At 34.7% G+C, this 13,826-nt stretch overlaps 3 protein-coding genes across 3 annotated transcripts; 1 reads left to right on the top strand and 2 right to left on the bottom strand.

The window, feature by feature from the left end:
• Positions 1-157: 157 nt before the first annotated feature.
• Positions 158-1,215, bottom strand: LOC108840134 (uncharacterized). The gene is made up of 2 exons (XM_018612960.2): positions 999-1,215; positions 158-792 (listed from the first exon to the last, which is right to left on the bottom strand). The coding sequence occupies exons 1-2, from the start codon at positions 1,132-1,134 to the stop codon at positions 410-412; spliced, it is 519 nt and encodes a 172-aa protein (XP_018468462.2). The 5' UTR covers positions 1,135-1,215; the 3' UTR covers positions 158-409.
• A 4,997-nt stretch (positions 1,216-6,212) lies between these two features.
• On the bottom strand, positions 6,213-7,489 carry LOC108837033 (peroxidase 60). Its single transcript, XM_018610112.2, has 4 exons — positions 7,259-7,489; positions 6,988-7,167; positions 6,712-6,877; positions 6,213-6,640 (listed from the first exon to the last, which is right to left on the bottom strand). The coding sequence occupies exons 1-4, from the start codon at positions 7,475-7,477 to the stop codon at positions 6,213-6,215; spliced, it is 993 nt and encodes a 330-aa protein (XP_018465614.2). The 5' UTR covers positions 7,478-7,489.
• Positions 7,490-11,230: 3,741 nt separating this feature from the next.
• LOC108819632 (rho GTPase-activating protein 1) lies at positions 11,231-13,826 on the top strand. The gene is made up of 5 exons (XM_018592689.2): positions 11,231-11,906; positions 12,434-12,554; positions 12,632-12,751; positions 12,830-13,060; positions 13,135-13,826. The coding sequence occupies exons 1-5, from the start codon at positions 11,434-11,436 to the stop codon at positions 13,588-13,590; spliced, it is 1,401 nt and encodes a 466-aa protein (XP_018448191.1). The 5' UTR covers positions 11,231-11,433; the 3' UTR covers positions 13,591-13,826.

The following is a 13,826-nucleotide window of genomic DNA, read 5'->3' as shown; positions in this document are numbered from 1 at the left end:
CATTTTTGTTTTTCATCAAAAAACATCAGCTTGATCTCTTATTCTGTGTTTGTTGCAAATTTGTAGATTAAGCCTACGTTAAATTACATACAAAGATGACATTTCAGTCGTAATTACAACTTTGTTGGACTAATCCAATCTTATTATTATCACAAACTTGATACAAAGCAACGGACTAAAATTTCAAGAAGCCAATAAATTGATACAAAGCAACGGACTAAAATTTCAAGAAGCCAATAAACAACATTTTTTATCACATAAACTTATCTTAGTTAATATCTCACAAAACAAAACAAAAAACTTTATAACTTGCCGTATTATTGTCTTGGCTCTCTTAGATTCACATAACAACAAATTTAAATATATGAATAAATACGTTTTCAAGTCTTATCAATCACATTTAATTAAATCATGGGATGCCAATGATTGGTAAGAAAGGAAAGAAGCTAGCAGGTGGGAATCCAAAACCTCCTGTCCCCGGAAAGTTAACAGTCTTCGAATCTCCGATCATATTTCCGACATTATCTCCCGTTGGTTTGGGGCATGAAAGAGAGAAGGAAAGTGGGTTTGAGGTAATAAGAACCTTGGTGTCGTGTTTGGACTTAACTAGTTCAGAGACCATGTTGTGTTTGTGAGCATAAAGTTGTTCAGGACCTCCCAAGATCTTTGCAAGACAGTTCATGGAGTGTTTTTTGTCAGTAGTTGGAAGCACTGACCGGAAAGTTCCGTCAGAAGCTGCCATTGCGGTTATTGGTTTCTTCTCTCCGTCGCACTTAAGGAGAAACTTAACGCCTGAAAAATAAATTACTCATATATAAACTACATTTTCTATGGTAGAAACAAAAAAACTAAGCTGAAAATATGAATTTATAAAAAACGTGCCAAGAAACTTATACAATATTTAACTCACCCTTCTAAAACGTTTAAGCAAAACTCTACAAAAAATATGAAATAAGATGCATTGAAATCCAAGTGGTTAACTAGTAAAAAGAGTAGACCTGAGAAGTCGAAATCGCTGTGGCAGTCAAGGCAAGAGACCTTGCCAATGACAAGGGTTGAAGCTGAGAGCTCGAAGTTGGAGAAGACAGCCAAAACGAAAAGGAAGAATGCTGCAACAGCTGCTTGATTTGCCATTGATGAACTTCAAATTTAAAACAAGAGTTTATGGATTTGATGGCTTTAGACTTATTGTCTGTGTGACATATATATGGAGAACGTATGGAAGCTTTTATATAGAATAAATGAGTAAATTGTAATTAAAGAGACCATAATGCGTTGATCTTTGGTGGTTGGCTTTGCCCTTACAGCGATCGTACTTTTGCATTTCTTCTACATTAACGGCTCTTTAATTCATCTGCCTTTACTTTTGCCGTAACTTATATTCAACCAACCATTCTTGGTTCAAATGATTTATTATATGCGTACGAACGCCGCATGTCTACTAGCTGAGTCAAATAGAGACCCTGTAAGTAGAGATTATTAATATACATCACCATTTGGTCTGTGCTAATGAACACAGTTTCTTCTTCGTGTATATCAGTTTCTTTTGAAATAATAGTCTAGTGGATGTGATTTATATTATTCAGGCGTTGGTTAAGATTTTTTATCTCTCATGTGGGATCTTAGGTGGTACCAAACTACTAAACTAAATACAAATAAAGGAACACATTAGTCGTATATACATATATTTTTCTAGATTGGATCGAGTCTTAGATAAAAACTGGATTGGAACTTTTGTTTAGAATTTTTGATTCATACGAAGAGGATAACTCTCTGAGTGTTCTTCTACGATTAGTTGATCTTTCACATCTCTGATGAGTGACTGATTCTTTTCTTTTGTTGATACGTTTTGTTTGTTTATGGAGAACGTCAGTCGGCTATAAAACTGCGAAAGATACATGATATATCATGACCGGGAGCTTGTGGTCAAGTGGTAAATAGAAGGGTTTAGGATGTGATGTGCCCTAAATCAACAGCAGAAACAAATCAAGAAAGTTTGGCTTTTGGGCTTGAGTTTTAAACGAGATAGGCTTGACGATTTATGAAAATATGTTTATGAACATGCTTCAGCCCAAAGAAAGAAAGGCCCAATAAAAAACGAGAAGGTATGGTCAAATAATATATCAATCTGACGGTAATCCAGAGCCCGTCGACCATGCAAAAAGACGAAATCAACCGAAGAGTTTTGCGACCACAAATTCTCATTTTCGGTCAAAAGTCTTGGTCTTTGGTCTTTGGTCTTTGTTCTTTGGTCAAGTTTTAATATTTATTAGCTTACAAGTTTCTAGGTTTTGACTAAACCTTTTGTATGCCTTACCTATTATATAAAGGTCATTTGATCAATGAAATAAAATAAGTTTTGAGTGGTTATTTTTGGAACCTTGAGAGGGTATCTCACTTTTCTTGTTCTTGGTGTGGTTAGCTCCAAGTAACTCTCTCTTTCTCGTTGGACCGGTGCGTCACATCCGGCAACAGATCGAGTTTGCTTCCTTGTCGGACCTGTGAGTCATATCAGGCGACAATTAAGCACCTCTGGTAGTATCATTGGGTCATTCCGCAACCCTTTGTGTCACCGTTCAATCCATCAGTTCTCTTCGGAGTTCACCTCTGGTAGTATCATTGGGCCTTCCGCAACCCTTTGTGTCACCATTCATCCCATCAGTTCTCCCTTTTGGCGAGTTCATATCCCTAAGTCCGTTTGAGTGATCCTGTCCAATCTCAGGACGTATCAAGTGGTATCAGAGCCATTCAACCGGTACTTGTCTGTTCATTTTTTTCTCCATCTTCTACCTTTCATCTTCTTTTCTAAAAAAAAAGAAAAAGAGTTCTACGAAAAGCCAAGAGATCATTCTATCTGAAGCTAAAGAAAGACAGATTTGAGGACAAATCTTTTTAAAGAATGAGGGAATGATGTGCCCTGAATCAGCAGCAGAAACAAATCAAGAAAGTTTGGCTTTTGGGCTTGAGTTTTAAACGAGATAGGCTTGACGATTTATGAAAATATGTTTATGAACATGATTCAGCCCAAAGAAAGAAAGGCCCAACAAAAAACGAGAAGGTATGGTCAAATAATATATCAATCTGACGGCAATCCAGAGCCCGTCGACCATGCAAAAAGACGAGATCAACCGAAGAGTTTTGCGACCACAAATTCCCATTTTCGGTCAAAAGTCTTGGTCTTTGGTCTTTGGTCTTTGGTCTTTGTTTTTGGTCAAGTTTTAATATTTATTAGCTTACAAGTTTCTAGGTTTTGACTAAACCTTTTGTATGCCTTGCCTATTATATAAAGGTCATTTGATCAATGAAATAAAATAAGTTTTGAGTGGTTATTTTTGGAACCTTGAGAGGGTATCTCATTTTTCTTGTTTTTGGTGTGGTTAGCTCCAAGTAACTCTCTCTTTCTCGTTGGACCGGTGCGTCACATCCGGCAACAGATCGAGTTTGCTTCCTTGTCGGACCTGTGAGTCATATCAGGCGACAATTAAGCACCTCTGGTAGTATCATTGGGTCATTCCGCAACCCTTTGTGTCACCGTTTAATCCATCAGTTCTCTTCGGAGTTCACCTCTGGTACTATCATTGGGCCTTCCGCAACCCTTTGTGTCACCATTCATCCCATCAGTTCTCCCTTTTGGCGAGTTCATATCCATAAGTCCGTTTGAGTGATCCTGTCCAATCTCAGGACGTATCAGGATGTCACTACATTTTAAGTTCGATTCATCTGCCATGCGAAACTAAATCATATTTTTCTGGTCACCTAACACGGATATAAGCTACTGCATTTCGGCCCATTTAACTACCCGGTAGAAGGTCTATCCGTGGATTGTATCTCCCACCCGGAGATTAGGTATTTGTCTTTAATAGATCTGGGTTTAACCCTTTACATGATATATCATAACAGATTGTTAGTATGTTTTCGAGAATTTTTTTGAACATATTTATACCATATTAATTCAAACTACTGCTGGTTAATTCATATTATATATAATTAAAAGTTTATCTTGGTCAACCATTAAGCTGCATAAATTTAGTAGCATAAACTGTATTAATCATACCAACTATATTTATGCAGTATTAGCTACATTTAAACCATCATCACTCGCTAGGGTTTAAAATGTTACTAAAAATGGAAAGCCTAGCTAGTGGGGAATCACATTTCTCCTACTGTCGTTTTAATGAGCCGTGAAGGTTTGCTCAACAGTAATAGTGTCAGTGGTCGTTGCATCATTTATATCTGATAAATTTGTTCCACTTGTCTATCAAAATTGAGTCAATTTGTATTTGTTATAAACTGAAATAGGTAAATACTGAATACATGCGTTATGTATATGTTTGCTCAATCATAAATAAATTGTTTAATGTTTTCTTTGTTATTTCTGTATTACTGTATATGTTTGTCGTTCTTTTTCTTAAATGCTTTCTTTTTGTTAAACCTCGTATTAATATGGAAGGAATCAAGGAGTGATATACTCAATTTGGTTTCAGCATTAGAAAGAACTCTGGACCTAGCCTTTTTTTTTGTCACAGAACTCTGGACCTAGCCATTCTAATTAAGCTGGCCTCTCTATATTTGCTTCCTCGGAAGTGATTCAAATGATTCCTGCTATTGCGGAAACTTTGTATCTTCAGATTTTGTTCCGCATGATCATGTAAACTGCACATGTTTCTCATTTACAACAACTTTAAAATCAACCAACAACTTGAGATTTTATTTAGTGAGTCATTGTTTCCTGGTTGCTTCCTTATATTTTAGGATTTGATATCCTACGAATCAAGCCATCTGTATACTTATCTCGCATCTCACTCGAATTATTTCCTTGATCTCTCTACGATCAAAAGTCATAACCTTGTAACATTTCTTTGCAATTTTGACAGAAAGCCCTTGTTAAAAAAACAACAGCAACAACCAACAAGTACTTAAACATTACTCATATATCAAAATATCAATTCCTACCAAACTATTAATGCGAAGTGTAGAAGTGTACTAATGCCCAAGACCAAGAATAACACCACTCTAAAAGAATCGATCATCAATAAATTAGGCTTACTGACTCTTCTTGATTTAGCCATTATATTTGCTACTCATGTGAGTCGATAAATAGAGATAACTTCAGGATACTTGAAGAGAAGACAACAATAGAGAAGCAAACAAAACGAAGATTGGTCTTACTCCTAGTTTCCGAGATTATTTGTATTCATGGTTATATTATTCCTTTAGATAACTCTCAAGAAATAACAATACACAAAAAATTGCACATGTAATAAAAAAAAAGACAGGACTTGGGTTCACCCCCTGTGGTGAATCTTTAAATTCACCACTTGATTTAAATCAATCAAAATGATATGTGGATAATTAAATAAAAAATATTAAATATATTTAAAAATAGTTAAAAAAGAAAAATGTCAATTCTAAATCCGAAATCTTAATTTCTAAACCCTAAACATTAATTCATAAATCCAAACCCTATACTCTAAACTCAAATCCTAAACCCTAAACCCAAATCCTAGATCCTAAACTCAAATTGTATACGCTAAACCCAAATCCTAGACCCTAAACTCAAATCCTATATTCAAATGCTAGATCCTAAATCCAAACCGTATACTCTAAACTCAAATTCTAAACCCTAAATCCAAACCGTGAACCCTAAATCTAAATTATATACCCTAAACCCAAACCGTATATTCTAAACCCAAATCCTAAATCCTAAAACCAAACCATACCTACTTCGGGGTGCTATCAATAAACTAGACAAAATTACGTAGTAATTCTTTGGGGTTTACAATTTGGGTTTAGGGTTTAGAATTTGGTTTTAGAGTATATGGTTTGGGTTTAGGGTCTAGCATTTGGATATAGGGTTTAGATATAAGGTTTACGGTTTGGCTTTAAAGTCTAAGATTTGGGTTTAGGGTTTAGGAATTGGGTTTAGGGTTTAAGATTTGAGTTTAGGGTATAGGAATAGGATTTAAGAATTAATGTTTAGGGTTTAGAAATTAAAATTTAGGGTTTAGAATTGATATTATTATTTTTAGCTATTTTTAAATATATTTAATACTTTTTATTTAATTATCCACATGTCAATTTGATTGGTCATAAATCAAGTGGTGAATTTAAAGGTTTACCACAGGGGGTGAACCCAAGTCCTGCCAAAAAAAAAAACATGCATGACAAAATGAAAACCGAAAGTGTCAAACATAATAAAAACGGAAGAAGATTTATGCCGTGCAAAACAGATTCTTGCAGGAACGACACGATGTTCTGATCTCACCAGTGTCCTTGTCTTTAACTCCAAATGATCCCAATTTCACCATCGCCTGACCAAACCTAACCAAGAAATCGTTACTGACGGCTAAATCCTTCACTATCTGTTTCGTCATTTCATCGGTGGCGAGTTGGTCATCGATTTGAAGTATTCCTCGGCGAGATTCTATCTGCTTGTAGTAAGATGCATCGACAATATCCGAACTCGGAACATTTTGATCCAGATTGATGGCTCCATTTTGTCCTGATTTTTTAGGACATTTAAGTCGTAATTCTTTGACCAAATTGGGATCCATAGCTGGATCAGGTTTTTGTGAATTCTTAAAATTGTATAGCCGGTCCATAATGAATGAACAATGCGTTACTCCAATTGTATGTCCACCTACGAAAAAGCATTTAAATGTCATTAATCAAAAGAACAAAACTTAATGTGTTACGGAATGTAATTCATACCAAGAAGTAGAACCATATCGGTAAGGCTAAGTTTTCTTTTTTCAAACATCTTAAAGGTGTCCGAGACACTCATTTGAGGACCAGGCAAATCTACTGTTGAAGCCAGAGACTCTCTACCATCAAATCGTCCCGTTGGTATCTCATATCTTGCTTTTCCTCCGCTTGCCTTCAAACCAAAATGTAAATTATCTTTTCGCAATCGATTAGACAAAAAAAAACATGACATATAAAATAGAGGAAGTAGATATGAGAAAGAAGTTGAGTGTGTTTAATTACAAGATTCACAAGATCTCTAGTAACAAGAGCTATGGTGTCAGCACAAGAAACCACCCCGGTACAGTTTCCTTCGAGCGCATCTTTCACGGTATCTATCAGAGCACACCCATCTACACTTAGATTTGGCCCCGCCTTTTTCTCGCTGGTAGTACCATCTAGAAGAAGCGACGCATCACATCCCTACATGCATTTTATTTTAATACATTAATCATTGGCTTCGTTCAAGACTCTTTAGAACATTTTATAATACAAGAAGAATTGGTTAGCTTACGTTGCTAAAACAATCGTGAAAATAAAGGCGGATCATCAGGGGTGCAAGCCTTGAGTTCGTGCTGAATGCCTTTTCAACAACTCCAAAAACGATCTGCTCCACGTTTGGGCAAGTTTCATTGTAGAATCCGAGTCGAAGTTCGCCATGACTAAAATGGCCTAAGCTAAGCAGAGCAAGAAAGACGATCAATGTTGATATGGTCGAGATCTTGACGGCCATTTTTCTTTCTTTTTTTTTGCTATAAAAATTCGTAGTGTGGGAAATGTACAAAAATATTACATTTTATAGTGTTCAAGTTTAATGCAAAATGTGAGGCAAGCACGATTCTCCAACGTGCTTTTGTTGAAATAATATTTGACTTTCTCTCATACCGATCATATGATAATGATTTTCTAACTAAACCACAGAGAGAATCTTCCTTGATAAAAAATTGTGATAACTTTCCCTAATAATCAAATTCAATTCTCAAGTATGCATCTTCAAACCAATTCACATGTCATTTTTCTTTGTTTTTTGGTCTAAAGTTTATTGCCAAATTTGCAGATTAGAAAATTTGATTTAACATACATGTATCACATGAGAAAAATAAAGCAATCATATGCATAACACGGGTTTATGATCTATAAACATAATTCCTTTCCGCAGCTCGAGGTATTGAGCTCTGAGTCATGCGGATTACAACCAGAGACCCAGTCACCTCAGGGTCAATCGGTTAAACAACATGCCGAGACTTTCAGAGTTATGCACATAACATATGTCTTATATACGCGAGTAGTTGGAGCAAGTTGATCAGTATAAAGGCAAAGCCAAGATCATTTATACAAAAACGCTATTTTGGACTTACTCGCTTGAGATCTGGAATAGTCTATCTCTTTTGTATTCTCTTGTGCTTTGTTGTTTGTGTGTTACAGATTCATCATCATTAATATATCAGTCCAGTTCATTCGTGTAAACTGTCTCAGAAATCTATTCAATACCTTTTCCACCGTTTCCGTAGAACCTTACTCTAATCGTATTAAATTTCTAATTGCGGAATTTAGCTCCGACAAACATCATGGTAAGTTGATGAGGGGAGCTTGACAGAAAAAAAAAGTTTCATAAGAAATGTCAGAAATATATATGTATAAGTATAACCTAAATATTTTCTAACTAAACCACAGAGAGAATCTTGCTTGTTAAAAAAATTGTGATAACTTGGTCTCAAAATCAAATGTAATTCTCAAGTATGCATCTTCAACCGAACTCGCATGTCATTTTTCTTTGTTTTCTGGTGTAAAGTTTATTGCCAAATTATTCTTGCAGATTAGAAAATTTAGTTTAACATACATGTTGTATTCAAAAAAGGAAAAAAAAAAGAGCATGTATAACATGAGAAAAATAAAGCAATACTATGCAAAACTCGGGTTTATGACCTATAAAACAACTTTATTTGTTAAAAAAAATTAAATACAATTAACATACTTGTTCTCTTCTTTGCAACTTTTTTTTTTTTATCAAACTCTTCTTTGCAACTTTGCAAACTTCAACGTATATTCTTTCTTCCAGGTGCAACATAAAACGTATGATCAAACATTTGGATGGTAGATTTTGTGTATACGTGGATTCTACTAGTTATCTACGCAGTACGCACGTCATGGTCTCAGTTTTAGAAAGACGTGCAAAAATCTCTTAAACAAACCAGATTTTCCCCAAACGAAATCCACATTTATAGTGACAGAATTAAAAACATTATCGAGATTTGTTGTTTTAAAAATCGGTAAATAAATATTACTAGTATATAAAGTAAACTAGTCTCCGAAAATTTGTACTAGTTATCGGATTTTGAAAATGACAGTGAGCGTGCACTGATATTCACATTTTTGTTTTCTAAAATTTGGTGATATTCACATTTTCTTGTATCTATTATTTATTTTGGTATCAAAACCTCTTTCACTTGCTACATCCGACTTATAAAGTTACATATCAACTTCCAGTAGTTTTATATCTCATGACAGGTGAGATCCAAAATCTTAATCCAGATTACTGAACAAGTTAAATGAAACGTAGTCAATTATTTATTCATCAGAAAATGATGATTATGATTGGTAAGCTGCCGCAGACGGTACAATGCTTCGCTGATTATATAGGTTTTTTACCAAATGCACTAAACTTCTTATGAAATTATCACTTCGATTAGTAATCATCAAAACCCAATATTATAATGAATAAAATAACTAAAGAGGTGATTAATAAAAATGAAAAAGGAATATTAATTGTTTAAAGAGAAAAATAAAACTATCTCCGTTTCAATATAGATGAAGTTTTAGAGTTTTTTTATTTCATAATAGATGATATTTGCACAAATATAGATAATTTTAACTTAATCGAAAAATGTGTAATCAATTGTATTTTTATTATATCTATTTATAATTAAATAAATTAGTTTTATATTACATTTAATTAATTTTGATAAAAATAATTTTCGTAATATTTTCTATAAGGATAAAACATGATCTAATATGAAACAAAGAGAGTATATTGATGTCTAGTTATCCGGGATCGATGATAAATTCGGTAACTTGTAATCTAGTTTGGATTTTTTTATAAAAAAACTTATTATTTAAAAATCCGATAAAACTCATAAAAATCATTAAAATCTAGAATCCGTCTATCGGTTGATTCACTGGTTGAACCAGTATGTAGCTTTTACTTATTTTTTCTTAAATTTTTTAGTTACATTATTAAAATATGTTTTGTATTAAAATATGTTTTGTATTTTAGTTAAGAAATTAGGTTTTTAGTTTTCAAAAATAAAAGATCATTTTGACATCAAATAAAAAGATCATATAATCATGTGGATTATGAATATATTGATAAAAACAAAGTTTGGACTGTTGAAGAAGAAAAACATGTCAAACTTTTATAATGAGTAAAAAATGTTGTTGGTGAAGAATATCCCAAAAGTAATAAAGTGACAAATCTAGAAAATATTGATTGTAACTTTAAAATCTTAATTAAACTTTCTTATTTTTATCATATATGATATAAAATTAACTATTTTATTTGTGATTTTTGATTTTGGTGAAGATTTTACTAAACCATCTGAAAAATAAAGTGAACAGAAATCGAAATAACCAAAACTAGTGATAAGATTTAGTATTGATTTATTTTTGTTATCTCTATTACAATTTGAAATTTTAATTTTGGTTTATTTTGAATTTAAAGTTTAATTTTATTATTCAAATTAGACATTTAAATGTTAACTATTTTAAGTCTTGATACTCCTTCTGTTTCAGATTACTTGTCGTTGTAGAGAAAAATTTATGTTTCAAAATAAGTGTCGTTTTATTGTTTCAATGTAAAATTTATTAATAAGATTTTTTTGTTTATTTTTTATTGGTTGAAATATAGTTAGGCGTATAGATAATGATGTTTTGTTTCGAAAATATACAAAATTAATTTTTTTTTTAATCTGTGTGTACGAACCCAAGACGACAAGTAAAATGAAACAAATAGAGTATATTCTATTATATGTCATAACTCTAAAACTTATTACAAAGAATTTAAATAGTCTAATTTAATTTTTGATATTTTTGTATATGAAATAAGAAAAATAATGAAAACTAGTGCTAAGTATTTTTCTAAATTTTTAACATAAATATCTCTTATATTTTCCAATAACTAATATATTAATATATAACAAAGTTAATTATATATTAATCTACGTCATTCGAAATTGATCCAATAATCTGATGATCCGGAAAATGTTGATTAACTGTATGCATCCGGTTTGAAAACATTAGGTTAGTCTAATAATTATTGTGGTTAATGACAGCGTCAAAAAAAAAAAAAAAAAACTTCACCAAAAGTTTTCAACTTTTATTGTCTCCTATTTTCCATTCCTATAATATATTTTTTCAGCGTTATTAACTTATTATGAGTCATAGAGCCAATAATATGGCGACAGATTATTAATCGAACAAAGGTTAATAAATCAAACAGATTATTAGGGTTCCAATAAACATTGATTGCACAGTTAATGTTTCCCACCAAATCCAATCCCTCCATCCTCCTCACCTCTCTCTCTCTCTCTCTGTAACCTTGAAAGCTTTTCTCTTTAACTTTGCATGATTTGATCCCAAAAAGTTGATTCCTTTCTCTCGTTCTCGATTGCGTGAATCTGTGAAGCCTCCGCCATGACAGAAGTCCTTCACTTTCCTTCATCTCCAACACCAAGCGCCTCTTCGTCTTCCTCGCCTTCCCCATCCGCCTCCCGCTCCAATGCCACTCTCCTCATCACCTCCGACCATCATCGCCGACGTAACCCAGTTCCCGGATTCCCCCAAGATGTTGACTTTCGCGCCTCAATCGAACAACATCAAGATTTGGAAGAATTGAGACGGAGCGTCGTCGACGAAGACGGAGACGAAGAAGAAGAAGACGACGGAGGGGAAGGTCAGCAGATTTCGCTGCTGGCGCTCCTGGTGGCCATTTTCAGGAGATCTCTGGTCGCTTGCAAGAGCAATCGAAGGGAGCTCTGCAGCATGGAGATCGGGTGGCCCACCAATGTACGGCACGTGGCGCACGTGACTTTCGATCGGTTCAATGGCTTCTTGGGCTTGCCCGTTGAGTTCGAGCCTGAGGTTCCCAGAAGAGCTCCTAGCGCCAGGTACATTGCTCTTCATTTTTTTATTCTTGCAATAAATTAGGGTTTTTGATTACCTTTTTTAGCCCCTTTTGTTGGATTTGACGGTTAGGCTCATAACTAGAGAATCATGATTATGGAATCTTGTCTTGCATTTTTGGTTAGTGTCATGTGGAGTAGTGGCTGTAGATGGATATATATAATGCTTTCTCATCAATGCTATGTTGCATACAAGTTAAGTTAGTCTCTCATATAGTAGTGCTTAAGAGCACATACTTGTCTCTTGCGGTTTTTAGTCTTATCAGAAGCTTTTAGTTTGATCTCTATGTTTCTGCCTTGGCTACTGACTCATCTGAATGCATCTCAACATAGCTTTATAGTTACTTGTCTTTTTTTTTTATGTGGAAGAGACTATCATATCTATAGGGTGAAGTTAAGTTATGTAACGGTTGCATTGTTAATCCACTGTTTACATGTTTTATTGATAAGATATAATTTTATTTCCCTTTGTATCTCATCTATTACTTGTTTTTGCTATCTCATCACTTTAGTGCAACAGTCTTTGGGGTATCAACGGAATCGATGCAGTTATCATATGATTCAAGAGGCAATTGTGTCCCAACCATTCTCTTGTTGATGCAAAACTGCTTATACGGTCAAGGAGGCTTGCAGGTACATTCTTTCCTCCAAAGTGAATATCTTAAGCTTTCAATGTAATCAAATTCTTCATTACTTTTTCTCTTTTTCAGGCAGAGGGTATTTTTAGACTCACTGCTGAGAATAGTGAGGAAGAGGCAGTTAGGGAGCAACTAAACCGAGGATTTATACCTGAGCGAATCGATGTTCACTGTTTGGCAGGGCTTATCAAGGTATGTAACATTTAACAAACTCAGTTCCATACGCAAAAGAAGTATGTATCATTAATCTTTCTAAATCTACTGTTTCAGGCATGGTTTAGAGAACTACCTACAAGCGTTCTTGATGTTCTGTCCCCTGAACAAGTCATGCAATGCCAAACAGAAGATGAATATGTCGAGCTTGTTAGGCTTCTTCCACCCACAGAAGCTTCTCTTCTTGATTGGGCCATCAATCTAATGGCTGACGTTGTTCAGTATGAGCATGTTAACAAGATGAACTCACGCAACATCGCTATGGTTTTTGCTCCTAATATGACTCAGGTTAGTCCCCAACAACATGGCTTTAACTGTGTCTGTATTAAACGGAGTGATTGAAATAAACCCTTGTCTTGTAGATGGATGATCCATTGACAGCGCTGATGTATGCGGTTCAAGTGATGAACTTCCTCAAGATGCTGATAGAAAAAACACTAAGGGAAAGGCAAGACTCTGTAGTAGAGCAAGCTCACGTCTGCCCTTTGGAACCTTCCGATGAGAGCGGTAACCAAAGCCCTTCACAGTCTTTGGCTTTTGATCCTACTGAACAGAGTGAAGAGACGCAATCAGACTACGTTGAAGATGCAGAAAACCAGAGTCCAAGCAGTGAGATATCAGATGAATCAACCTTTGAGACCAATGCCAGGAGAACCGGGCCAGTAAGCGACTTTGGTCAGACAGAAACAGAGAGAAAAAGTAGTGTGCAAGTGATGGTTCTGGCTCCTCAGGCTCAGTGGCCTGTGAGCAGAACAAAAGCATTAACCAACTTGAGCCGTGTAGGTTCGAGGGTAGAGCGTACTGAAGCTTGGCGGTGAAGACAGAGGAGCAGAGCAAAACCCTCGAGGAGACTCTAAAACCAAAATTGTTGGTTGACCTGGTTTTGTATTTGTTAATGTTCTGTTCATGTCGTTTCTAATTTTTTTTCTTTTCTCAATGTGTTTCTTTTGTGTTAAACCGTCCATACTACCAATGCTTAATCAAACTTGTAAACCGTATTGAACCGGTCTCTCTCGGGCCTTTGAAGATGTTATGGTGAAGCATGTTCTTCCTA

The sequence above is a fragment of the Raphanus sativus genome, chromosome 2, assembly GCF_000801105.2.
Source record: "Raphanus sativus cultivar WK10039 chromosome 2, ASM80110v3, whole genome shotgun sequence".
Taxonomy (NCBI): Eukaryota; Viridiplantae; Streptophyta; class Magnoliopsida; order Brassicales; family Brassicaceae; genus Raphanus; species Raphanus sativus.
The sequence above is the reverse complement of the archived record's forward strand: the minus strand, read 5'-3'. Positions and strand labels throughout refer to the sequence as shown.

Bases quoted from the DNA above. Each gene is read 5' to 3' on its own strand.
- LOC108840134 (XM_018612960.2), bottom strand. From the start codon at position 1,134: ATGGCAAATCAAGCAGCTGTTGCAGCATTCTTCCTTTTCGTTTTGGCT. The intron at 793-998 runs GTCTACTCTTTT...TTTATTTTTCAG, and splicing joins CAGCGATTTCGACTTCTCAG to GCGTTAAGTTTCTCCTTAAG.
- LOC108837033 (XM_018610112.2), bottom strand. From the start codon at position 7,477: ATGGCCGTCAAGATCTCGACCATATCAACATTGATCGTCTTTCTTGCT. The intron at 7,168-7,258 runs GTAAGCTAACCA...AAATGCATGTAG, and splicing joins TTCACGATTGTTTTAGCAAC to GGATGTGATGCGTCGCTTCT. The intron at 6,641-6,711 runs GTATGAATTACA...GCTTTTTCGTAG, and splicing joins CGATATGGTTCTACTTCTTG to GTGGACATACAATTGGAGTA.
- LOC108819632 (XM_018592689.2), top strand. From the start codon at position 11,434: ATGACAGAAGTCCTTCACTTTCCTTCATCTCCAACACCAAGCGCCTCT. The intron at 12,555-12,631 runs GTACATTCTTTC...TCTCTTTTTCAG, and splicing joins ACGGTCAAGGAGGCTTGCAG to GCAGAGGGTATTTTTAGACT. The intron at 12,752-12,829 runs GTATGTAACATT...CTACTGTTTCAG, and splicing joins GTTTGGCAGGGCTTATCAAG to GCATGGTTTAGAGAACTACC.